We start from the raw sequence: 25,742 nt of genomic DNA, 5'->3' as shown, positions 1-25,742 counted from the left end.
TCGGACAGAAATGTCCCCCTGTCCCCGGGCTCTGTATCGGGTCCACTCCAGTTTTAACCGCGGGAGATAAAGGCCTCAGACGTCCCATCATCAAGTGCTGGAGATCAGAGGCGGAGCTCCTCCTTTCGCCACGACTGGACGAAAGACCAGAAAGACCCCCGCGCCCACGCGTCTCCTCCAGGAGCGGTGGAGGAGGTGCAGGTTCCTTCTGCAGCACGGGGGGGTCGCTTCGTTTCTATTTTAATTTCACTTCATTACCGCGCGGCCCCACGGCACCCTGGGGAGACACGGCGCAAATGAGGCCACGGTGCAGAAGAGGACGGTTACAGGAACACACACACACGTTGATCTGGTCTCCATGGGGTCTCCATGGGGTCTCCATGGGGTCTCCATGGGGTCTCAGAGATAAAATCTGATTAAACGAGACAACCTGGCTGGCCGCTTTTCTGTAGAAACGGTGATGAGCTTCCAACGAGAAGCAGATCCCGCCCGTCGTCACCTGGCAGCTACGGTTCTTCAGCCCAGGCACATCTGGCCACCGGCCCCGCCCCCGACCACCACATGGCACCAATTCGGCCAATTAAGAGGTCAGCGCCCGACGGCGAGCGCAGACGGGGCCCGAGCGGCCCGCCGAGGCGCGACTGGCCAGATGTGCAACGATTAAAGATTAGCGCCACCGTCCTGACTCCGCCCACCTTCTGCAGGGACCAACCACAACTAATTATTTCCCGCCGGAATTTACTACCAGAAAGTCCTGTCTGTCTGGGTGGAGGAATTCAAGGCTTTAACCTCCACCAGTGGTTTCTGCTCAACTCTTCTTCTGCAGACGACCTGAGATCTTTACTCTGATGGGAAACCAGGTTCCAGACCTGGTTTGATCCAGACCAGACGTGCCATTCTACAGTCGACACCTTAACAGGACAGGAAACAAAAGAACTGTGTGTGTGTGTGTGTGTGTGTGTTTCTACCCCAGGTGTGAGTGGGGGGTGGGTTCTGCTCTTTTCTGGAACATTCCACGTCCTCCCTGGGGGTCATTTTCTAACTCCTCAGAACGTCCAAGAGGTCAGTTGTCAAGACAACGCCGTAGAAAGCCCACAGTAACCCCGCCCCCCAACTCCTACATGAACACGGACTCTCCTCTACAGAGAGGTTCTCAAGGGTTCCACGACCTGGTGCAAACCGGGAGAAGAAAAGAGCGTTTTATCAGGTCAGACATGACCAACGCAGGAGCCTGATACCAAAATACGATAATGAGGGGCTGGACGAGCCCCTCCCACCACTGGAAACTGGGGGAGGCGGAGCCCGAGGAGGAAGTTGTGACAGGCCGGATCAGCACGTCAAATCTCCGTTTGCATCTGTGATGAAATACTCAGCGTTGAGAAATTATTTCCCATAATCCCCGGCCTGCTGGCCAAGTCTGGCAGGGAAGCTCCTCCCACCGTGAAGTCCAGGACCTTGCCCTGCTCCACCACTCCACCCCCGGGCTTCCTCCACTGGAATGTGTGGCCAGGGAAGCCCCGCCCCTCGGGCTGCACGCGGCTCCGACAACAAACTCCATTCGACGCCGCGGCAGAGCGCCGTGATCGTGTTGCGTCACCGTGGTCAAAGGTCAGCAGGGTCCATCAGGACCTTCAGAGAACTCACCGACCGACCCGACCAGGAAGTGCGGCGCTGAGCTCATTAGCGGTTTAATTCGTTTCGTGTTTCTGCACTCGCCGCCCCTCGCGCCGCATTTCACGGCCCGCGCCGCGCCGAACGCGGAGTCGTGGCGAGATGTCCGGCCGGAGGGACGGAACTGAGACACGCCCGCTGCATGGCGGCTCTGGTTTCCTCTCCGCCCGACACGTCTGGAGAAGACACCTGATCCGCCGGAGCGGTGCCAGCCATCACCGCGAACCACGCCGGCTGCCAAGACACAAAGGCGCGGCTGAAACGCCGCCGCCGCCCCAAGATCACGGCGCAACAAAACAACGTTTAAAAGCCGAGCCCGACTCCACAGCCTGGTCTCATGATGTTCCTCAGAGAGACAATAAGCCGGTGAGCTCATGTCCTCGTGACCGCTCATATCTCCTGGACGTCTGGATGGCCTGTCTGTGGCAACACACTGCGGCCCAGGGACTTGGGAGTTGTAGGCGTGGCCAGGATTGGCCAGACGTTGACCCCGCGCCGGTCGGGCCTGAGAAGGCGGGGTTTTATTTTCATCTGGAGCTTCAGCACGATCTCGGTTCCAGCGTCGGATCTCCAGGCCTCTCCTGTGACCCTGAGCTCCTCTGATCGGCGTTTTGGAAGAGGAGGCAGATTATTTCATTTTAGGGATCACATGTAGACACACGGAGCCCCAACAAGGTCCAGCTGGAACCCCGTCATCATCCGCCTTCATAAGAACCAGACCGGGGCGCTGAGGTCACGTCAGAAGAAGCCGAGAGCAAAATCAAACAGAGCCGCGGCGTTGTCACCTACCGGCCGAATTTCTCAGACACGTCTCAGATGCGACTCGCGCCGGCGGCGAGAGCGTGTGACCCCGTACCACGGCACCATTAACACGCGCACAGACGGACCTGAAGAGGGTCCCCCCCCCCCCAAAAAAAAAAGGTGGGCGTGGTTCTACAGATGGGACCCGCCTCCCCCAAACCAGCAAACAAGCTGCCGTGCACGAACGACACGGTGACACGCAGAGCTATGGCGGTACAGACGTGGGGGCCAATTCTTCACCCTCTGGACCCTCAGGGGCCATTTTATCTGGAACAGCAAATATTGATTCAAGGTAGCAACTCGCCGACGGACGTGGAAAACGCCTCCTCACCTCTTCTCGCCGCTCTCCACCGGCTCCCGGTAGCTGCTCATATCGAGTGTAAATCCTTGATGGTGCCTACAGGGCTGTGAATGGAAGTTCTCCCTCTTACACCAACACACTACTAGCCAGATACACTCCTGCACGCCCTCTCAGATCTGCACACGAAACAAGACTAAAAAGTCCCTCTTCATGGGTTCTCTGATCCCAATCGACTCTGTTCTCCTTCATTGTCCCTGGCTGGTGGGACAACTTGTCCTGCTCCATTCGACTAGTAGAGACTACCACCAGCTGAAAACCCACTTGTTCAAAAAGTATTTCAGACGAATCCCCGGCAGGTTCTATTCCTGACAAGTTCAGCCTTATCGGGGCTCTTAGTTTTGTAACTCAAAATCTATAGAAACCGAATGAGAAGTCGCTGGTGTCCTCGTGTAAGTCGCTGTGGATAAAAGTAAAATAAAACGCCAGAGTGGGACTCCGCGAACGGCCCAGTCCGCCCCAGGGCTCATTTTTACTGTGGGAACGTGACCTTTCAAATCCGCCAACAATTAGCTGGTAATAAGGAGGCTCTTTTTTTTAACGACCCGGATCCAGCCTGTAGGCTCGGGGGGCCCGAGAACCCCGGCGGGGTTCCGAGAACTGCCGCGGAGGAGCGGCGAGGGCGGGGACGCGCCTTCGTACGCGCCGCTGCACGGCAGAGCTGAGAAAAATGTGGCGGTCGAACAGAAGGCGGGATGAAAGCTGGATGTGGCGGCGGCGCTGATGCTATCGGAGGAGCCGCATGGCAACGCACGGCCCGGTGAGCAGCGGTCCACAGAACCGCGGGCTGAAGGGAACAAACAGCCACTGTTGAGTAAATCACAGACCAGTTCATTGCTTTTTGATGGCAGGTCACATTCTAATCACTTTAAATGTGACATATTTCGGTGAAATCGACCATTAGAACGGATCTAGAGTAGACGCCCGTATCCAGAGCCACTTACAACGTGCTTCCATGTCACCATGGATGAAGTGGTCAGTTCTGGTTCACTAGGACCCCCCAACTATGAATACAACCTTTTTATTCACTCTGTTCTAGTTTCTATACAGAAGTCAGACAAGAAGAAGGTTACAAGTTCATCTAAATATTCTCTAAAGAGGAAGGTGCCGCGTGAAGGTGCTCAGTGACTGAGCTGGAAGTTCATTCCACCACAGAGGGGCCAAGACGGAGAAGAGTCTAGATGAGCGTCTTCCTTTTACCTTCAGAGATGGAGGGACCAGGCGAGCAGTACTGGAGGCTCGGAGTATACCAGGTGCAGTGCGAGGTGTAATATGGGATGTGAGGTAGGATGGTGCTACTCCATGACTGGCTTTGTAAGCCAGCATCTGATGCATGCCAGGTATTAACGCAGGTGGTGGTTCCTCAGGATAGATGATTGAATCAGGGGAAGCCACCAAACTCCAGTTATATGAGATCGAAGAGAACTAGATGCTGTTCAACAGTTACGTTCGAACGCCTATAGAACTTTAGAAGATCGATACCATAAAGAAAGCCGCTCCTGAACTGGTGTGGGTGTCTTATGTTCACGCAACTTCCTCAAGGTCATCTGGCCATCTTACCACAACTCAACTTTGGAGTTTTAATGGTGCATTTCTGACGTCCATATTCCGCCATCGCGGAAGGAGGAGGAGGAGGAGGAGACTCCAGGCCCAGGTACCAGGGTCGAGGACGACCAGGTGCACCCGTTCGAGATACCGGCGGGGGTGGGCGTGACTTGCCGATTTGGCAACTTGAAAACGCATCACAGCCAGTTTGCCTGGAGCTGTCTAAACGATGAACAACGATGTCGTCACCATTAATATTTCTACATCACAGTGCTTCTTCTCCGTTCTTCTCTGGCCACGTCCACCCACCCACAGTGACTATTCATTTACACGTGGAGATAAACGGAAGAACCCTAAATTAACCGTTTATCTGCGAAGGCCCGGCAGCCGCTCCACCAGCAGGTCTGGAGCTGATGAAGCTGGTTCTTCACTACATCAGTCAGCTCGCTAATCATAGAGCAGGGACCAGGATGGACCTGGGAGATGCACCCGTGTCATCCAGCAAGGAGGAGCCGATCAGGCCCAAGAAATCCAGGTAGCTTCGTCGCGTCCATCCGAATGGACATTAATATATTAATGCATTATTACCGGTGGAGGCTCGCCCTGAGCTGTACACCTGTTCCTACACCGCGCCGTGGGCCCGGCGGGACGAGGGGGCGGGACGAGACGCGAGAGACGGTCACGTGCTCCTCACGCAGCCATTACAGCTGGCCGAGGGGAGCGTCAGGAGGACGTCCAGAGAGAAGATGACGCTGAGACGACAGAGAGCAGCGTTGTTACGGCAACTGACGGAGCATGAAGGGCCAGACTGAATAATTAATTAACAGAAACGTGGAACCGGAACGTCAGCAGGACAAGGATCCCAGATTCTAAATCAATTTCCCCCGAAATACGGTCCAAAGTCAACATTGCAGACGCAGACACACACACACACACTCAGAGCCATCAGGCTGCGCGTGTGAAACGCTTCTGACAGCGACGTTCCCGGAACCGTCCCCGCCAGTCACTCGGGTCTCGTTACGCGCCCTGCGACACCTCCAACCAAAACAGTCAGCAGGACACAGACGGTCACATGACGCCGGAGCACCAGCCACACGCGGCCATTTAAAACCCAATTAATAAACGCTCGTACGGTACTCAGCCCTCTGGCCGCTTCTGAATCGGCTGGCTCGGTATGAAAACGGCAGCCACACACACGTCCGCGGCTCGGTACGTACGTGGCCGAGGTTGACGAAGCCGTGTTTCTGGGCCACGCGCTGGGCCTCCGCCGCTCCGCCGGTGACGTGGACGGCCCAGGTGTTGGTGTAGACCCTCTGGCTGAGGGCGGACACGGCGAGGGTCAGCAGCAGCGGCAGCGGCAGCAGCCGGGCGGGCCGGAGATCCATGAGAAAGCAGACGAGCCCGCCGCGTCCCTCGCAACAGGAAGCGTCCCCAGCGGCCCTGCGCCGGCCGAGTCAGCGAGGGTGCGGTTTCACCAGTTCAGGGGTCACCTGCGGGGAGGAGTAGAGAACATTCAGGTGCGGGGAGGCGCCCATTTCACTCCTCCGACACACTATGGGAGCGGAGGCCCAGGCCGAGGTATTATCTGAGCCAACATCAAAAATACAAGGGGACGAGAAACCGTACAATCGTGGCCAAGGGGTCCGACAACGACACAAATACTGTTTTACTTAAGTTTACTGCTTAAGCATTTTTAGATGTTTTTGTCAGTTGTTTCTGTGCTGTTTTTAAGTACAGGGTGGGCCATTTATGTGGATCCACCTTAATAAAATGGGAATGGTCGGTGACATTGAACACATTTTATAACTCATGAAAGAATAAAGTTACGTTAAAACCAAGCACACCATTGTTTTTCTTGTGATATTACCAATAAATTTGATGTGTCACATGACCCTCTGCCTATTGAACAAAACAAAAGTTGGATCCAAGATGGCCGACTTCAAAATGGCCACTATGGTCACCACCCATCTTGAAAAGCCCCCTCACATATACTAATTTGCCACAAACAGGAGGTTAATATCACCAACCATTCCCCTTTTATTAAGGTGGATCCATATAAATGGTCCACCCTGTATAATTACTGGCATTTTGTAAGATTCAAAGGCTTTCCCCCGGTCCTCAGAAGTCCAGTCCCTAAACTTTTTACAGAATATCAGTCGGTCCTTGATGGTTTTCTTGGAGAGAAACGTTTTCTTTGCTGCCCTTCTTGACACCAGACCATCCCTCCAGATGACTTCTCCTCACTGCGGGTGCAGATACCCTCCCACCCGCCTGCTGCCATTCCTGAGCAAGCTCTGCACTGGTGGCACCTTGATCCCGCAGCTGAGTATTTGTGTCACTCAAAACTTTTGGTAAGTGTAATACTTTTGGCCAAATGCTCACGACGAACTTCTTCTTTAGTAACCTCACGTAACGCTCACGACGAACTTCTCCTTTAGTAACCTCACGTAACGCTCACGACGAACTTCTTCTTTAGTAACCTCACGTAACGCTCATGACGAACTTCTTCTTTAGTAACCTCACGTAACGCTCATGACGAACTTCTTCTTTAGTAACCTCACGTAACGCTCATGACGAACTTCTTCTTTAGTAACCTCACGTAACGCTCATGACGAAATTCTTCTTTAGTAACCTCACGTAACGCTCATGACGAAATTCTTCTTTAGTAACCTCACGTAAAGCTCATGACGAAATTCTTCTTTAGTAACCTCACGTACGTAACGCTCATGTTGAAATTCTTCTGTAGTAACCTCACGTTACGTAACGCTCATGTTGAAATTCTTCTGTAGTAACCTCACGTTACGTAAAGCTCACGACGAACTTCTTCTTTAGTAACCTCACGTAACGCTCACGACGAACTTCTTCTTTAGTAACCTCACGTAATGCTCACGACGAACTTCTTCTTTAGTAACCTCACGTAACGCTCATGACGAACTTCTTCTTTAGTAACCTCACGTAACGCTCACGACGAACTTCTTCTGTAGTAACCTCACGTTACGTAACGCTCATATTGAAATTCTTCTGTAGTAACCTCACGTTACGTAACGCTCATATTGAAATTCTTCTGTAGTAACCTCACGTTACGCTCATGTTGAAATTCTTCTTTAGTTACCTCACGTAACGCTCATGACAAAATTCTTCTTTAGTTACCTCACATAACGCTCATGACGAAATTCTTCTTTAGTTACCTCACGTAACGCTCATGACGAAATTCTTCTTTAGTAACCTCACGTAACGCTCATGACGAAATTCTTCTTTAGTAACGCTCGTAACAAAATAAATCTTTAGTAATCTCTCAGAAAATAGAAGGAGCACAAAAACGAGACATCCTAGATCTGAATGAATTACAACAAAACCACACACAAAATGATAAATTAAAATCGAATTGGTCTGGATTTGGAGTCACACTCCAAATTAAAGTGGAACTCGCGCTCATCTCGGTACCTAACGGCAGTCAGGCCACCTCTGGTGAGCACATATTAACAATGGGGCCCCGTTAAGAAAGCGGCCCCGTAATCAGAAGGTTGCTGGTTCGAATCCCAATCTGCCAAGGTACCACTGAGGTCCCCTTGATGAAGGTCCCGTCCCCACACACTGCTCCCCGGGCGCCTGTCATGGTGCCCACTGCTCACTCAGGGTGATGCAGGGTTAAATGCAGCGGTGGAAAAATGAAGAAATCGGTGTGGCAGCAGCGGAGACTCAGAGCTCCTCGAGGAGGTGGTGAGAACTTCAGCTCAGTGCACCATCGCGAGCCCGAATTTCAGCAAGCTGAATAATGTCACTTAACATTTGGAAAGGACGTTATTTAAAATTGTTGAAATGATTTCACAGCAAAATATTCAGAAGAGTGAATAAAACTGAAACGGTTTAAAATTGTATTATTAGCGATACTTTACCTGCTTGTTTAGATTTTTTTAGATATTTTTTTTTTTATTTAAAATTAAAAAATTGGTTAACCCGTGTTTAATACGTTGTATTTTCGTGGTTTTATTCTCGCGTACGCCACAAATGTTCGATTTAACGGCCTTCGCTCTGACCGCCCGTTCACGCTGCGTAACCCACTTAAACACAAGAGGACTTGGTCTGCGGAATATTCCACAGGTCTCCGTATCGAGGGTAACCGCGTCACGGGAAGATCATCTGACATCTCGGCTAGAGGCGATGGGTTAGATTACGGACGAAGGTGGAGGAGATGAAAACGAGGTTGGAGGTGGAGGCGCTCCACAGCAGAGGAACCGGAGAGGAACCGGAGGCTCCACCTTCCGTGCAATGTTCATCTGAAGCCCCAGTGGGGAAGCCTCCCGGTTAGGACTTCAGAAGGCCCAGAAGATCTGGTTCCTGCGTTGACGTGGGGCCGTGAGGTTCGCCCTGGACACCCACCACAGCGCCTCAGAGCCGTTTTACAGGCGAGAAGATCTCACGAGCAAAGATCACAACTTAATAAAAGCTGAGAATTCTCAGATTATATGTTATAATGAAATGGACAAAAGCTTCAGAGTAAATACACAGATGTGGGATCTACGGCCCAGATGTGGAATTGCAGGAACGCCGCACCCACCGACGCAGGCATGAAGGAGAACCACAGCTGAGGTTCGAGGACGTCCCACCATGCATCTGGCCCGCGACTGGAACAAAATGGACCAAACCGAGAACCACGACACACGAAATCCTGGTATTTGCAAAGATTCAAATTCCAGCCAAATGAAGAAAGTGGCCGAGGGAGGAAGAACTGGGGAAAAAAAAAGAGAACGTTCCGATATCTCGTCATCAGCTACGTACAAGAACCATTTTCCATTTTAAATCCAGGCCAGGACGTTCATGGTCTCGGTACGTGTTCTATTCTCCACCAGAACCGGTGCAAAGACGTTAAAAAGCACCAACGGTGAGAACACTAGAGAAAAACATGCGAATAAATTGCATCATAATGAACCAGAGTTAAAACTCCTGTGAAAAAGAACGCTTCCAGGAGGCTCAATAATTCCCTTTCTGGGACTTTATCAGCGCGAACTGACGCCGGAGAAGAGGCACGAACCCGCGGCTCCACCGGCAGGTGTCCGGGCGGCCGGTCCGACAACTCACCTCCGGTCCGGCGCCGCCGCACCACGCCCGGCCTCACGCCTCTCCGCTCGGCCTTTTAACCCCACCTGAGCGGCGGGCGGAGTCGGGGGAGGACCGAGCGGGAGGGTCAGAGGTCAGGGGGCTCCGGGATGTTCGGTTTTACCGGGACCCGCGACACGTACCTGCGTTGCGCCGACCGGACCGGACCGGAGGAGTCGCGCCGGGAGAGTGCGGGCTGGGACGGAAGCGCCGCGGGGCTTTAATCGGCTCCTCCCCGCCGGGCGGGTTCCGAGTCGCACCAGAAAGTTTTTACAAAAGCAGCTCCGAAGTCGCACAAGTCGCCGTCACGCACCGGACCGACGGCGATAAAATTCTCTTGCGGAGAAACTTCCCCTCATGTCGGCTGTCCGGCCCGGGTCCCGCCGCTAACACCCACCGGTCGCGGAGCGACGTCGTCCCCGGGTCGAGATCAGAGCGCAGCCCCGGCCGGAGTCACGGTCTCCCGGCGCCGCCTCACATAACAGTCCGCTCCTCCGGGCGTCCCTCTCGGACGCCGCGACCCCCGGGCTCTCAGAGCGGCGAGCCCCGCGGGACGCGCCTCGGCCGCGGACTCATGTTCCAGAAAAGCGGGAGTAAAAAGCCCGAAATGGAGAAGGAGGGACGGTTTAAAAAAAAAAAAAAAAAAAAAAGACCCGCAGAGCCGCGGCGGTGGTCCTCGCCGCCCCCCCCAGGAAGTGCGTCATCGCCGGGGATCGGGATTGGCGCCGCCCGCCTCGGTCCCGGGATTCCGCTGCGGCCCGAGGGCGCCCCCTGCAGGATTTAAAAAGAAGTAACTAAAATAAACCCAAGTAGCGGAGTTTGACCCCGGTTTATCAATCCAGTTACATTCAAATTCAATTTTAATTATTCACGTACACAGTCGTACACGGTACGATATGCAGTGAAATGCTTGTACGACTGCTGTCGGCCTCAATATTACGAATATTGCAAATATAAACAAGTATCACAATTTTTTTGTTTTTAAACGTAACGAAAAGGTGTGCAAATTTAAAGTGAAGTGAAGTGATCGTCACATGTGATACACAGCAGCACAGCACACGGTGCACTCAGTGAAACGTGTCCTCTGTATTTAACCATCACCCTGAGTGAGCAGTGGGCACCATGACAGGCGCCCGGGGAGCAGTGTGTGGGGACGGTGCTTTGCTCTGTGGCACTTTGGCGGCTCGGGATTCGAACCGGCAACCTTTTGATTACGGGGCCGCTTCCTTAACCGCTAGGCCACCACTGCAGGGTTTAGTGGACTCGACGGGTGGAGAGGTGGACGTTTGGCCCGTTCTTCCATCTTGTTGAACCTCTCAGGCACCTAAAGCAGGTAAGTACATTTACATTTAAGGCATTTACCAGATGCCCGTATCCAGAGCGACTTACAACGTGCTTCCATGTCACCATGGATGAAGTGGTCAGTTCTGGTTCACTAGGACCCCCAACTATGAATACAATCTTTTTATTCACTCTGTTCTAGTTTCTATACAGAAGTCAGACAAGAAGAAGGTTACAAGTTCATCTAAATCTTCTCTAAAGAGGAAGGTGTTGAGGTGCAGGTGAGTAGGTGGAGACCGCGCCGTACGAGGAGCAACATTACGGCCCCGAGACGGCGACATGCAAGCCAGGCAGGGCTCCACGTTCCAACCCGATCTGGCCGGTCCACGTTCTGCCCTGCAGCAGCGACCTGCTGTACCCCCACTTTCATCCCTGTTTTTCTGACAAGCGCTGAGCCTCATTAACTCTAATTATTCTTTTTTTTTTTTTTTTTTTTTTTTTTTAGTAGAAATTCAGGAGTCTGAGGCTCATTAAAATGCTCAGAAGTTTTGGAGAAAACGACACGGATGTTGGGGTTCCATGAGGAGGCTCCACGTCCCTGAACGTTCTGTCATGAAAAGCGCCACTCGTGTTGAAAAGGCCGCGTTTAATTACAAATACAGCAGTTCAGGACAGCGAATAAATACACATGGTGGTCACAGCAGGCGCCACAACGCGCAGCACAGAGGCAGGAAGTGCAGGGCGAGGGTGTCAGCTGACCAGCGCGGGGGGGGCGTGGTTCCTTCCTGCCAACACACACACACACACACACACACTGTTATTAAGGCCACGCCCTGGATTATACGGCTTTGGGCGGGATTGTGGGTACAGACCTCGGTGCGCCACGATGACGTCGCCCTCGTACAGCGCCAGGCTCAGGGCCTGCCTCTGCTGGCCGTCCAGCTCCGCCCACTGGTCCCTGGTGACGGCCGCGGCCTGCTCCGAGCTGAACCAGGACAGCTGCGCCGCGCCCAGCACCACCTGCCCCGCCCCAACACACCCCGCCGTTACTCCCCCCGCAGCAACGCGGCGGGAAAACGCGCACGGAGCCGGGAACTCACCGCCAGCTTCCGGGGCGGCAACAGCGCGATGGCGGCCGGAGTCAAACCCTGAATCTGCTCCTTCACCAGAGACGACAACAGCAGGTCCTCCAGTCCAGCTACACACACACACACACACACACACCGACAAACGCTGAGCACCGTATACATACACACCCACTCTCACACACCATACACACATACACACAAACACACATACACACCATACACACCGACAACCACTGAGCACTGTATACATACACACCCACTCTCACCACTCACACACACCATACACACCATACACACATACACACATACACACAAACACACCATACACACACACCGACAAACGCTGAGCACCGTATACATACACACCCACTCTCACCACTCACACACACCATACACACCATACACACATACACACATACACACATACACACAAACACACCATACACACACACCGACAAACGCTGAGCACCGTATACATACACACCCACTCTCACCACTCACACACACCATACACACCATACACACATACACACATACACACATACACACATACACACATACACACCATACACACCGACAACCGCTGAGCACTGTATACATACACACCCACTCTCACACACCATACACACATACACACAAACACACATACACACCATACACACACACCGACAAACGCTGAGCACCGTATACATACACACCCACTCTCACCACTCACACACACCATACACACCATACACACCATACACACACACAAACCGACAACCACTGAGCACCGTATACATACACACCCACTCTCACCACTCACACACACCATACACACATACACACAAACACACATACACACCATACACACACACACCGACAACCGCTGAGCACCGTATACACACATACACACAAACACACACACCAACAACCGCTGAGCACCGTATGCACACACACACACACACTCCCATATACCACACACACACCCACACTCATACACACACCCACTATACACCACACTCACACCCATACACAGCACACACACCACACACTCACACATACACCACACACTCACCACGCACACACACCATACATCACACTCACACCCACGCACGCACACATCGCTTCATGCAAGCTTCTCACAAGCCATTCACACAGAACCTGGGACGTGACGCTCGGTATAAAGACGAGGACGAGGCCGGACCTGCCAGAGTCCCGATCTCGGTGAACACGTCGGCGCCCCAGTCGCTGACCGGCCCGAAGGCCCGCGGGCTGGACAGACCCGACGTGAGAACCTCCATCTGCTCCTCAGAACACGGCAGAGCGGCCTCTCTCAAGAACAGCGCCGCCAAGCTGCCGGAGGACAGACACGACACGGAAGATGTGGGTTACCGCGCTCTGGTGTCCATGGAAACGGGGCCTGGCGCGCCCGCGGCCCCACCTCAGGTTGTGCGGGTCGACGCGGCCCAGCTCAGCCGGGCTGAGCCCGCAGACGAGGTGCCCCAGCGCCGCCAGCTCCAGCGCGCCCAGCTGCTCCGGCTTCCTCCCGCGGCGCCGCAGCACGCCGAGCGCCGCCGCCCTCATCTGGAGGGGACAAGGAGCTCAGACCTCGGCAGGAAGGCCGCGCAGCGCCACCCCGAAACACCCACCTTCCTGGGGCTCCACCCCGAAACACCCACCTTCCTGGGGCTCCACCCCGAAACACCCACCTTCCTGGGGCTCCACCCCGCCAGCCGGCCCAGCTGGGCGACCACGCCCAGGTCGGACGCGTCGACGGCCTGCAGCTCCCGCTCGCTCATCTCCGTGGCGATGGAGCCCAGCTCCAGCAGCTGCTCGGGCCGAACATCTCGCACGGGTCTGTAGGCCTGGCGCCACACACACACACACACACACACACAGGTACAGCCGCTGAGTGCCATGTGGCGGTTTCTCGCGCGTCCCCGTGCGTTTGTGTCCCCTGACCTGTCGCAGTTTGGACCACAGCGTCCGGCGCTGGTCCGGGCCGAGGCCCGCGTCCTGGCCCATGAAGTCCACGCACCGCTGCAGCTCCGTCTCCGCCATGTGCTGGAGCTGGGACGGGGTCCAGGCGGAGGGGAAGGTCCCCCGCACGTCCGCGCAGCTGGGCACGGGATCTGGGGACGCAGGCGGCGAGAGGAGCTGTGAGACCGGCGCGATATTCCTGCACCCGCGGGTGCTCCGCTCTGAGGTTTGTGTGGGCGGGACAGACGAGCAGAAGTCGGAGGAAGCGGGTTCAGATCCCACACGACCACAGAGAAGGATGAGAAATGAAGGTTCTTCCTCACCTCTCCTCCTCCTCCTCCTCCCGCCTTTGATGACCCGGTGGATGAAGGTGAAGATCTTGTCTCTGAAGTCGGGCGGAGTTCCGCACATTCGACCAACTTCACTCCCCTCCCACACCTGCTGGCTGTAAAGCAGCTGCTCCACCAGCTCCGAGCCCAGATCGTCCTGTAAACACACACACACGCGCACACACAAACACACACGCAAATAAACATGCGCACACACACATACACACACGTACACACACACACACACACACACACACACACACATACAGACACGTGTACACACACACACAAATACACGCACGTACACACACACACATACACAAACACACACACAAATAAACATGCGCACACACACATACACACACGTACACATACACAAACACACACACATACAGACGCGTGTACACACACACACAAATACACGCACGTACACACACACACATACACAAACACACACACAAATAAACATGCGCACACACACATACACACACGTACACATACACAAACACACACACATACAGACGCGTGTACACACACACACAAATACACGCACGTACACACACACACATACACAAACACACACACGTACACATACACACACACATACACAAACACACACACAAATAAACATGCGCACACACACACACATACACAAATACACGCACGTACACACACACACAAATACATACACAGATATACACACACACAGAGATATACACACACACACACAAATACACGCGTGTACACACACACAAGCACATACACACACACAAATACACGTACACAAAAACACACACAGATACAAATACACGTGCATACACACACCCAGTTACTCAAACAAATACACAGACACGCACACAGACAAACACACGCAAATACACACACAGATACACACACATGCACACGCACGCAGGCTGTATGTACAAAACATCTCAGATTCGCTCCTACACTTTTATTTAAGATCATTTTTTCTGCGCTTTTCTTTCCTTGGTGCAAAATAAATTGTGAACGTGGCTTCTGCTCACCAGAGGCAGGGATCGGATCTGTTTCAGGGACAGAGTGAAGATCAGGCGTCCAGCGAGCTCCACGTCGCCCACGCTCCATGCAGCCGGGTCCCTGCAAGAGCAGCATCCGCCCCATCAACACACACACACACACACACACACACACACACACATACACACACACAGCATGTCCTCTGTAGGCGGAGCTGCACTGGATGCTGTTCGCTCATTTTTCTCTACAAAATCACCACTTGCTGCTCTGCCTGCTCTGAGTATCAGACTTGGAGGTGAAGTTGCAGATGGAGGCGTGTCTAATAAAGTGGCCAGTGGGCGTGGCTCTCTCACCCCAGCACGGCCTCCTCGGTGAGCGCGGCGGCGACGTCCCGGACTCGGTCACTCGGCAGACAGAAGCTCCTCAGCTCCTCCAGACGCAGCTTCAGGGCTCCTCGGTCCACCAGCACGAAGGAGTCCCGGTCCAGGAAGGGCAGCAGCGGTCCCAGCCTGTCCAGCGAGGAGCCAGAGAGACCCTGCTGGGACATGAGGACGAGGGTTCGAGGGTTCCTCTGCAGACCGAGACTGACAACGTGCACGATCAGGGCACCAGAGACTCCTCCTCACCAGCACCTCCACCGCTTTCTCCGCCAGCGCCGTCTGCTTGTGGCCCGGCAGGAGCAGGAACTCGTGGAAGTTGAGGAGCACGTGCTCCAGGACCGCGGCGAGCGAGGCGTTGGACAGATTCTCCAGCATCCTCACCCTGTCAAGGCAGCCAGATGGAGACGGGTGTTTCACGCGAACCAGGAGGGACGTTTCTGCGGCGGTGAAAGAGTCAGACATTACGGTAGCAGAGCGGCGAAGGCCGGGTCCAGCTCCGTCTCCGGGCGAGTCTTCAGCGCCTCCACCACGCACTTCCTCTGCGGAGGAAGCCATACTGCATTACAGTCGGGGAGCACACTCCGAATCTGTCCCCACTGGACAGGCGGGCGCGGTCCTTACCAGCGCCGGCCTCAGTCGTCCCGGCAACTTGCTGAGAAACGCCAACAACTCCGAGAAGCCCGTCTCATTGGCCCAGAGCGCCAGCCAATCACAGTTCATGCCCCCTGCAATGCGGCCTAAAGTCCTTTACAGACAGACAAGCAGGTCGGGGCTCCGCCATCTTTTCCAAAACGGTTAATCTCCCCGTAAAAAAAAGCCACACAGTTCACTTACTGCACCGTTTCCATGGTTACGTTGACCGCCTGCTGGACCTTGCGGAACAGCAGCTGGGCCTGGATTCACACAGACGGAAGATGGCGGGATGAGCCGTGAACACACCTCGGACATTACCCACGCGGCCGCCCATCTGATCCCCTCCAGGGGTCACCGGAGGGCACGGGGCGTCGGCCGGCCAGACAGCCGCCATGACACAGTCATACTATTTCAGTCGAAATATTATCATCATCCTCGCGCGGTTCTCGGTAGAGGCGAGTAAATGAACTTTGACTCGGTCTTGGATTACATTTACAGCATTTACCAGACGTCCTTATCCAGAGCGACCTACAGTCAGTAGTTACAGGGACAGTCCCCCCCTGGAGACACTCAGGGACACGATGGTAGTAAGTGGGGTTTGAACCCGGGTCTTCTGGTTCATAGGCGAGTGTGTTACACGCTAGGCTTCTACCACCCTAGCGTATGTAGATAGTCAGAGCGCTTGTGTTTTTGTTGTCGTGACCAGGAGAGTTAAGTTAAAAAGTATTTCACACAAGTCTAACACTAACACACACGCACAGACACTCACAAAAAAGAAAAAATATTCGTCCAGCACGTCACAGCTCCCCAGCATGTTCTATTCTTGACAAGTTCGGCCTTATCGGGGCTCTTAGTTTTGTAACTCAAAATGTAACTCAGAAACCGAATGAGAATCGCTGGTGTAAGTCGCTTTGGATAAAAGCGTCTGCAGAGTAAAGTACAGTACAGTACAGTACAGTAAAGTACAGTAAAGTTCTCTGAATCTGAATCACTAATTCAAGAAGACGAGAGTGGCGACTATATAACATGCAGTTTTCATGGTTCTACCTGCTGCTGGGACCAGGGCAGGTCTCTGTAGAGCGGCAGGCGACTCAGGACCGCCCCCCCGTCCAGCGTCTCGTCGAGTGTCTTCAGAGGGACGAACGGCAGCGTGCAGTGCAGGAGCAGCGAGGCGTTTCCAGCAGCTTCGTCCAGACCCTTCGAACGCGCCCGTTTGTAAGTGAAGGCTTGTTAAATACACGAGACCTGGTCTGGACTCACCTCCAGCACCGCGGTCAGGAACATGGCTCGGTGGGCCGGGGGCAGGCCGGGCAGCAGGGGGCGCCAGCAGCGGCAGTCGCCCTCGTCCTCCGGCCCCGCGGCCCGAACGCTGCTCAGGAACGCCGGGGACAGTCCAGAGAGAAGCGGCGCCAGGCCGCAGACGTCCGCCATGCTGAGCTGCGGAAGGGCCGGTGTTAGCGGTCGGCTGCACACACGTGTCTGTCTTCTCCTACTCGGCCATCAGACTTACGTTGGTGTCCTGTGCCATCCTGGCCAGTACCTGGAACGCCTGAAGAAGGAAAAACACGCCCTCAGCACAGCCGCGCAGGAACGCCTCAATACTGAACCCCGCTTTGGACCCACAAGGCCCACCTGAGCAGGCGAGAATGGGGGCGTGTCCGGCTGGGCCAGTAGGTGCAGCAGGTCCCGGGAGGACAGGGACGCCAGGAACGAGTGTCCCAGCTGTGGCAGCAGACCGGATAATGACGCCAACTCGGACGGTGCCAGCGCGCTGGCATTTACGGGGCCCAGTGCCAGCTGCAGCCAATAGGAGAGCTGCACAGAGGGATCCGGAACATCAGCCGAGCCAAATACACACACACACACACACACTAATTAAAGGTCTTTCGATTTCAGAAATGGTTCAGGAAGGGACTTGCTGCTTTAAATCCTGCTTAAAGAGTGAAGTTCACACTGATGTGTAGAGATGTTCTAGAAGAACTGGGTGAGCGACCTCCTACATGCAAAAGTCTACAGATGGAGATCAGAGTCGCTTTCTCTCCACACACGTCGCGTCCAATAAGGAAATTCTGCATATATTTGATGTATCTACAAAAAAGGTTTTGGCAGCCGCCGATTGTTGGAAATGTTCCGCTTAAAAAGACGAGAGAGGTTTCATCTGAGGGACCACTGTATGGTTTTTAAAGAATCCCCAGCATGTTCTATTCCTGACAAGTTCGGCCTTATCCGGGCTCTTAGTTTTGAGAATGAGAATTGCTGGTGTCGTCCTCTTGTAAGTCTGAAAGTTGACTTTCTTTCCGCCAAGGTGCCACCGAGCAAAGCACCGTCCCCAAACACTGCCGTCATGGTGCCCACTGCTCACCAAGTGTGGTGGTTAAAAGCAGAGGACACATTTCACTGTGTGCACCGTGTGCACCATGACAATCACTTCACTTAATTAATCACTCCATTAAACTTCGTCACAAGTTGGCTTGTGACCCCCAAATTCATCCCCCAGGTTGGTTTCACCTCAATCCCGCCTTGAAGAGGCTCGTTACGTGGAACAAACGCAGGGGGAGGGGGCGGGTAGACGTGACAGCCCCGCCCTGGCAGCTCCGCCCACCCCCATTAAGCGGGGTGGTTAAATGTGAATACGGCCTGATTTTCCTGGGGGTGGATGAAAGGGCAGCATTACGGGTTGGAGAGAAGTTGTGTCTGAGGCCTCCACCTCTGTTGAGGGCAAAGCTTCCCTCTCTCAAACCACCTATCTTCTCTGTCCTCTTGTGTCCCCCTTTGTATAAAAGCATCTGCCAAGTAAAGTAAAGTTTCTATTCTTTTGCACAGTACTGTAAGATTACAAGAAGAAACGTCTAAATGATGATAACTGTTGTTGAACTGCAGCCGTAGTTCATGTCTCGTAGGTGACCTCACTCTTCCTCTGGAGCTGACACGGCCCTCCGTCACACATCTGGCCAACTGCTGCCAGAGGGCTGGAGATGGGCGGTCCGGCAGCAGGAAGGGGCGGAGCTCCTCGGGGTCCAGGAAACAGACGAGCGCTCCCAACCTGCCGAGGGGAGCGCAGACCTGTATGAAGAAGTGTCCACGAGGACAGTGGACAGCACGGAGAGGCACCTCCTCACCTCGAAACGCTGTCGGCGCTGAAGTTCTTCCTCTTGCTGAAGGCCGTCCTCAGGACATGGTGACCCCTGGTGGCATCCAGGCTGCTGTTGCCCAGGAGCTCCAGCAGGGGGCCGAGCTGGAAGAGAACGCCACAACCCCGCCCCAGCAGGCTTTATAAGGGCAAACGGAACCTGTTTTATTACCGCTCTTCCGGAGGTGTGCGGAACCTGCGGGCCGGTCAGCTGCTGGAAGTGGCAGAGCGGCAGGTGCGGCAGCAGCGGGAGGGCGGAGCTCAGGAAGTACGGCGGCCAGGCGGGCACCTCGCCCGCCATGCTGGACTGCAGCAGCCGCTGGACGAACGCCTGCTTCTGCTGCGACCGCAGCTCGTGGCCGTGCTCCCGGATGGCCAGCAGCCTGGGGAGGCGGAGTCAGACGCATCAATTCTTAACGAGGACGGGGCGGGGCTCGGGGTTCGGTGTTAAATAACCCGGTCATAAGACACCGAGCCGGGGGGGGCAGAGGTCAAGTAGAAACACGAGTCCCCATAAAACCAGCGGCCCGACGATGACACACAACACCCGCTTCTACTCACAGTTTACACACGTCTTCATATCCTACTGAGGCCACGCCCCCCGACACTCACACGCTGTCGTTCACCATTAGGGAGGCGGGGAAGCCCATGATGTCGTCGACGGACATGAAGGGGATGAACTGTGAGAGGTCGACGAAGAGGTCAGGGGTCACGCGCGGAAACTTGTGGATGAACGCGGCGGTCATGGTCTCCATGGCCTGCTGCTCCCGCGGCGAGGCCTGAGGACGGGAAATCACGTTGGTTCACCGCTCCCGGGACATTCTCGGCGCCGCCCCGGGACGTCCCTGCACCTGATCGAGCTCCACCTGCAGCCGGTCCCAGCTCTGGTGCACGTGGGACAGGAAGCGCTTGACCGCCTCCTTCTCTGCCGACATCACCACGGTGCGGATGCTCTCCCCCGGCATGCGCAGGTACTCCTGGCGGCGCACAGGGACGGTTCACGGCTCTGGAACCCCGTCAGTCACCCAAGCAGAACATGTTCTGCAGACGTACCTGCATGAGGAACCGGAGGGCAGAGGAGTTGTCGTCCCTCTGAATCAGGTCCCAGAGGACAGGCTGAGGAAGAAGACACAGGACACGGAGTCAAATTTCTATATCATGTAAAAGTGAAGTGATTGTCACTTGCGATACACAGCAGCACAGCACACGGTGCACACAGTGAAATTTGTCCTCTGCATTTAACCCATCACCCTGAGTGAGCGCCTGTCACCATGACAGTGTGTGGGGACGGTGCTTTGCCTTCTGATTACGGGACCCGTCATGTGGACGAGCGCGTCTCTTACGCTGAAGCAGCTGAGAAGGTCCTCCTTGACGGCCAGGCTCTGCTCCCTCCGGAGGAAGACGGCCACGGTGTGCAGGACGCTGAGGGACGCGTTGGGCCGCAGCGTGGACCAGAAGGAGCTGTTGTCGGTCAGGCTGGACAGCAGGATGGCCTGTCCCAGGCCCTGCCTCACCTCCCGCTCGCCCTCGTCCAGGCCCGCCGACAGCCCCACCACGAAGTCCAGCACCCGCAGCACGTAGCCCACCGTGGCCAGCCAGCCCGCGCGCTCGTCCCGCGGCCCCCCGCAGCGGCCGAGGCTCTGCAGCGCCCCCAGCAGGAGGGGGGCGGGGCTGGAGCAAAGCCGCGACGTGTCGAAGGCGTAGGGCGCCGGCAGCGCGTCGAAGAAGACCTGCAGGGCGCAGCGGCCGTCCGGCTTGTCCCCGGCGGCCGGGTCCGCGCACAGCCGGGGCAGCAGCTGCTGGAAGCGCGAGCCGTTCCCGCACAACATGTCCCGCAGGCCCGGGCTCCGCAGGCACCGCTCCAGGCGCTCGGGCTCCCAGCTCTCCAACCCGCAGCGCTCCAGCGTGGCGTTCAGCAGCCGGGCGCAGTACTCCGACGCCCACGTCCCCGCCTGCGGCGCAGGGGACGAGCCGCACAGCGACGCGATGAGGGCGGAGTTGTTGGGCAGGAAGCACCTCCGGAAGTCCTGGGCGCTCAGGGTGTGGCTGCTCAGCAGGGCCAGGCAGTCCTGGTCGGCGTGGAGGCCCGACACGCCCGCGGCGTCCCCGCTCAGCTGCACGCACAGCTCGTCGATGCTGCTCTGGTTGAAGTAGTGATAGTCCTTGGACACGGCAGCCTTGGGGAGGGAGAGTCAGAACATTCTGTCATCTTCTTTATCTGGGAGGTAGTAGCCTAGCAGGTAACACACTCACCTATAAACCAGAAGACCCAGGTTCAAACCCCACTTACTACCATCGTGTCCCTGAGCAAGACACTTAACCCTGAGTGTCTCCAGGGGGGACTGTCCCCGTAACTACCGGGTGGTAGTAGCCTAGCGGGTAACACACTCGCCTATAAACCAGAAGACCCAAGTTCAAACCCCACTTACTACCATCGTGTCCCTGAGCAGGACACTTAACCCGAGTGTCTCCAGGGGGGACTGTCCCTGTAACTACTGGGTGGTAGTAGCCTAGCGGGTAACACACTCACCTATAAACCAGAAGACCCAAGTTCAAACCCCACTTACTACCATCGTGTCCCTGAGCAAGACACTTAACCCTGAGTGTCTCCAGGGGGGGACTGTCCCCGTAACTACTGGGTGGTAGTAGCCTAGCGGGTAACACACTCGACTATGAACCAGAAGACCCAGGTTCAAACCCCACTTACTACCATCGTGTCCCTGAGCAAGACACTTAACCCGAGTGTCTCCAGGGGGGACTGTCCCCGTAACTACCGGGTGGTAGTAGCCTAGCAGGTAACACACTCGACTATGAACCAGAAGACCCAGGTTCAAACCCCACTTACTACCATCGTGTCCCTGAGCAGGACACGTAACCCTGAGTGTCTCCAGGGGGGAACTGTCCCCGTAACTACTGATTGTATGTCGCTCTAGATAAGGGCGTCTGGTATAGTGGCATATTTTCTGCGTATTTGAGGACGCTGCTGTACCTGGTGTGCTTGCTGAAGCCAGAAAGACGCGTTGGCACAGACGGTGTTGTTGAACTCGTGTGCGAAGAACTCGCTGCACACGTGCACCCACAGGAAGTCGTCCTCGGCAGCAGACAGGTACCAGGCGGCATCGGAGCAGGTGGCGTGGAGGTCTTGGCCGGCGCGGCCGGCCTCCAGGTCGAGGGAGGCGTCGCTGCCCCCGAACAGGTTGCAGTAGAGAAAGACGGTGAAGTTGGAGACCCCCGTCAGGCCGGGGATGGACTCGTTGCAGGCCGCCTCCAGGATCTCGGCCGCGGGGTCGAGGGCCGCCTGGTGGTCCGGGTGATGGGCGGAGGAGCTCCGGGGGTCCGTGAGCCTGGACCGGTGAGGGGCGGGGCCAGCGGCGGTCACAGGCGGGCCGCTCGGTTCTGGACAGGACATGAACGGGGGTCTGCTGGGTGGTCCCTGCGGGGTGAAGCCCAGAGCCTGTGCGTTCCATGTCAGGTTGTGTCGAATTCCCCTGCAGGACCGAGACGACACAGCGAGAACCTTCATTTTCATTCGGCACAAAACTAATTCCCTGAACTCACCGAAATTCCACAGAATCTGGCAACCCTTCCCAGACCACGAAAAGCCCACTTTTATAACGTCTTGTGTGTGTTATTTCTATATTTTACTCTATTTAATACATTTACATTTACAGCATTTATCAGACACCCTTATCCAGAACGTCTTACAATCAGTAGTTACAGGGACAGTCCCCCCCTGGACACACTCAGTGGTAGTTAGTGGGGCTCGAACCCGGGAATCTGAAGTCTTCCATTTACAATTACTGTATTTATCAGACGCCCTTATCCAGAGGGACTTACAATCAGTAGTGACAGGGACAGTCCCCCCCTGGAGACACTCAGGGTTAAGTGTCCTGCTCAGGGACACCATGGTAGTAAGTGGGGTTTGAACCTGGGTCTACTGGTTCATTGGTGAGTGTGTTACCCGCTAGGCTACTACCAACCGGTATTTAATATTGTATGTTAATATTCTGTATTATAATACTGTACTTTTTCAACAATTCATATTTTCCATTTGCTGTTTTCAAATACGAATAAGTAGCCTCAGCGATGGAGAGTTCTGACCGGCCACAGAGTTCCATTCTAATTTATTTATCCGCCTGCCAGGGAACTGACACGGATGTACGGCGGAGCCACTCACCATAAAATGAGGTGCCTCAGATCGCCTGCAAAGAGGAAACAAAAAAGAGCCACAATGAGACGTGAACAAAGGTGCCGACCGGTTTTTACCGCATCTCCAATCTCAGATAAATGCCGCGGCCCATTGAGGATTGGTGGAAAAAAATGGACATTATACAATCCGGCCCGAGGCAACGGCATAATACCGGCCGCGTCGGGTTACCGACGGCAGATTAAAGCCGCCATAGGACTCGCAGTAAGAGATCTGCCCTCCTTTGTGGTCGTCCCGGCGTGTCAGACAGGTCGTCATCATTAAATAAATCTTTTCAGTTCATCACAAACCTATACCGACCCGGTGAAGTAATGGTTCCTGGAGCTAATTCGGGCCTGTCCGCCCGGTGCTTCGGCCACTTTATTAGGAACGCCTTGAGCTAATATGCTTATTTTTCGACATGCTCCAAACTTCACCAAATTAAAGGTTCCGTATCTTGGCCACGCCCTGTTAGCATTTTTGATGTTAGCATGCTAGCATTACCATGCTAGCATGCTAATTTTTCAACATGGTCCAAACTTCACCAAATTTCACGTGACGTATCTTGGCCACGGCATGTTAGCATTTTTTATGTTAGCATGCTAGCATTACCATGCTAACATGCTCATTTTTCAACATGCTCCAAACTTCACCAAATTGACGTATCTTGGCCACTCCCTGTTAGCATTTATGATGTTAGCATGCTAGCATTACCATGCTAGCATGCTAATTTTTCAACATGCTCCAAACTTCACCATATTTCACGTGACGTATCTTGGCCATGGCATGTTAGCATTTTTGATGTTAACATGCCAACATTAGCATGCCAACATGCTAATTTTTCAAAATGCTCCAAACTTCAAATTTAGCGTGACGTATCTTGGCCATTCCCTGTTAGCATTTTTCATGTTAGCATGCTAGTACTACCCATGGTGCATCTGGCCTGAGCGCTGGAGGGTGGAACGCCCACAACGCTGCTGACATCGTCCAGCAGCACCATGGTGACGCGCGACACCTTCCGGCGCAGGTTGGCGTAGACGGTGCTGCCGAGGCGGTGCAGCAGTCCCCTCCGGAAGTCGTCCAGTCCCCGCAGGAGGGCGGGGTTTCGCTCTGCGAACTGCATGGCCCGCTCGGCTGCGTTGGGCCGGTTCAGTGCCTGCAGCAGCGCCCGCACCGAACTCAGGTCCTCTGAGTCGGACGTCCGGTTGAGGGTGGCCGGACCCCCGACCTCCTTCAGGGCCTCTGGAGGAAGGCTGAAGGGCTTCAGGCGGCCCGCAGACAGGGAGCCGCCATCTTTCTGAGCTCCGGCCGCGGTTGGCGGGTGGAGGTCCACCACCGGCTTCCAATTGCGAGTCTCCAGGAAGCTGAGCACCTGCTGCAGCCACCCGGTGTTGAAGCCGCAGTCACGGTGGCCCTTCAGGACGCAGATGAAGCCCTGGAGGCCAGCGCTGGCCTGTCCGTACGTCCCGCTCAGCAGCGCCTGCAGCGCCGCCTCCAGCAGAGCACTGATGCTCTTCCAGTTCTGTGTCACGAACGCCAGGACGGGTCTCTGTGGCTGCCGCTCGGACAGGTACAGGATGCTCTGGACCAGTCCCAGCAAACCGTCCCAGTGAGGGCTGCCCCTCAGGGACAGGAAAAGGTCCTGGAGTCGGAAGCTTGGCCTCGGTGGCACCCTGCCCTCCCGGGGCCCAAACGAAGCCTCCCCCTCTGACTGGAGGAACGTGTAGAGGATCTTCTCCCAGAACTGGTCCTCACCGAGGGGTGCCGGCTTCTCCTCAATCTCTGCCCCCATGGCCTGCAGGTACATGGAGATGTTGTAGAGGAACCCAGAGAGCCGGTGGCGGTCCAGTGGCGTGTTGAGAGCGGCGAGGGGCGCGCTTCTGCTCGACAGGAGTCCCAGGGACCTGAGTCCACCGAATAACTTCCCCACCACAGCCTGGATCTGCTGCTCCTGCTGCTGTGTCTGTCGCCGTGGATACCAGCCTCCACCTTGGCGCCATATCGAGACCAGCTCCTTCAGAATGGTGTCTCTCTGCTCCTCCGCTTTACTTCCACCTACAAAACCCGGCAAATGTATACATCTGGTAACTGGTCACCGGCGAAGATCTTCAGAAACGAAGGGAAACACCCTCACCTGGAGTGGCGGCGCGAATTTGGCCCAGTAGGACGAGCAGAGGCACGAGGCACAGCAGCAGCCTGGTCCCACCCATTCTGCACCCGGGTTCACCTGCTCAGGTGGGCCGCGGACGGGGTCATATCCTGCCACGTCCCCCTCGGCGAGCCCA

At 55.2% G+C, this 25,742-nt stretch overlaps 1 protein-coding gene and 1 pseudogene across 1 annotated transcript; both read right to left on the bottom strand.

Annotated features, from left to right (window-relative positions):
- The window catches only part of LOC114781674 (furin-like), a 31,667-nt pseudogene extending 21,859 nt beyond the window's left edge, over positions 1–9,808 (bottom strand).
- Positions 9,809–11,503: 1,695 nt separating this feature from the next.
- LOC114781673 (stereocilin-like) lies at positions 11,504–25,667 on the bottom strand. The gene is made up of 29 exons (XM_028968007.1): positions 25,592–25,667; positions 24,385–25,545; positions 23,449–23,473; positions 22,261–22,759; positions 20,615–21,448; positions 20,325–20,387; positions 20,123–20,248; positions 19,884–20,050; positions 19,468–19,654; positions 19,261–19,376; positions 19,052–19,184; positions 17,774–17,956; positions 17,652–17,690; positions 17,402–17,578; positions 17,189–17,338; positions 16,343–16,401; positions 16,130–16,253; positions 15,974–16,047; positions 15,755–15,890; positions 15,482–15,663; positions 15,158–15,248; positions 14,127–14,289; positions 13,786–13,955; positions 13,533–13,688; positions 13,265–13,407; positions 13,028–13,176; positions 11,854–11,951; positions 11,626–11,773; positions 11,504–11,538 (listed from the first exon to the last, which is right to left on the bottom strand). The coding sequence occupies exons 1-29, from the start codon at positions 25,665–25,667 to the stop codon at positions 11,504–11,506; spliced, it is 5,664 nt and encodes a 1,887-aa protein (XP_028823840.1).
- Positions 25,668–25,742: the final 75 nt, after the last annotated feature.

The sequence above is a fragment of the Denticeps clupeoides genome, unplaced genomic scaffold (genome assembly GCF_900700375.1).
Source record: "Denticeps clupeoides unplaced genomic scaffold, fDenClu1.1, whole genome shotgun sequence".
NCBI lineage: Eukaryota > Metazoa > Chordata > Actinopteri > Clupeiformes > Denticipitidae > Denticeps > Denticeps clupeoides.
This window is presented reverse-complemented; position numbering and strand designations above follow the sequence as displayed.

What these genes read in the sequence shown, in the direction of transcription:
- LOC114781673 (XM_028968007.1), bottom strand. Translation starts at nt 25,667, where the DNA reads ATGGGTGGGACCAGGCTGCTGCTGTGCCTCGTGCCTCTGCTCGTCCTA. An exon ending in CTGAGGCACCTCATTTTATG is followed by an intron (nt 22,760 to 23,448) that starts GTGAGTGGCTCC and finishes TCGGTCCTGCAG; the next exon opens with GGGAATTCGACACAACCTGA. An exon ending in AGCGCCGACAGCGTTTCGAG is followed by an intron (nt 19,185 to 19,260) that starts GTGAGGAGGTGC and finishes TCCCCTCGGCAG; the next exon opens with GTTGGGAGCGCTCGTCTGTT.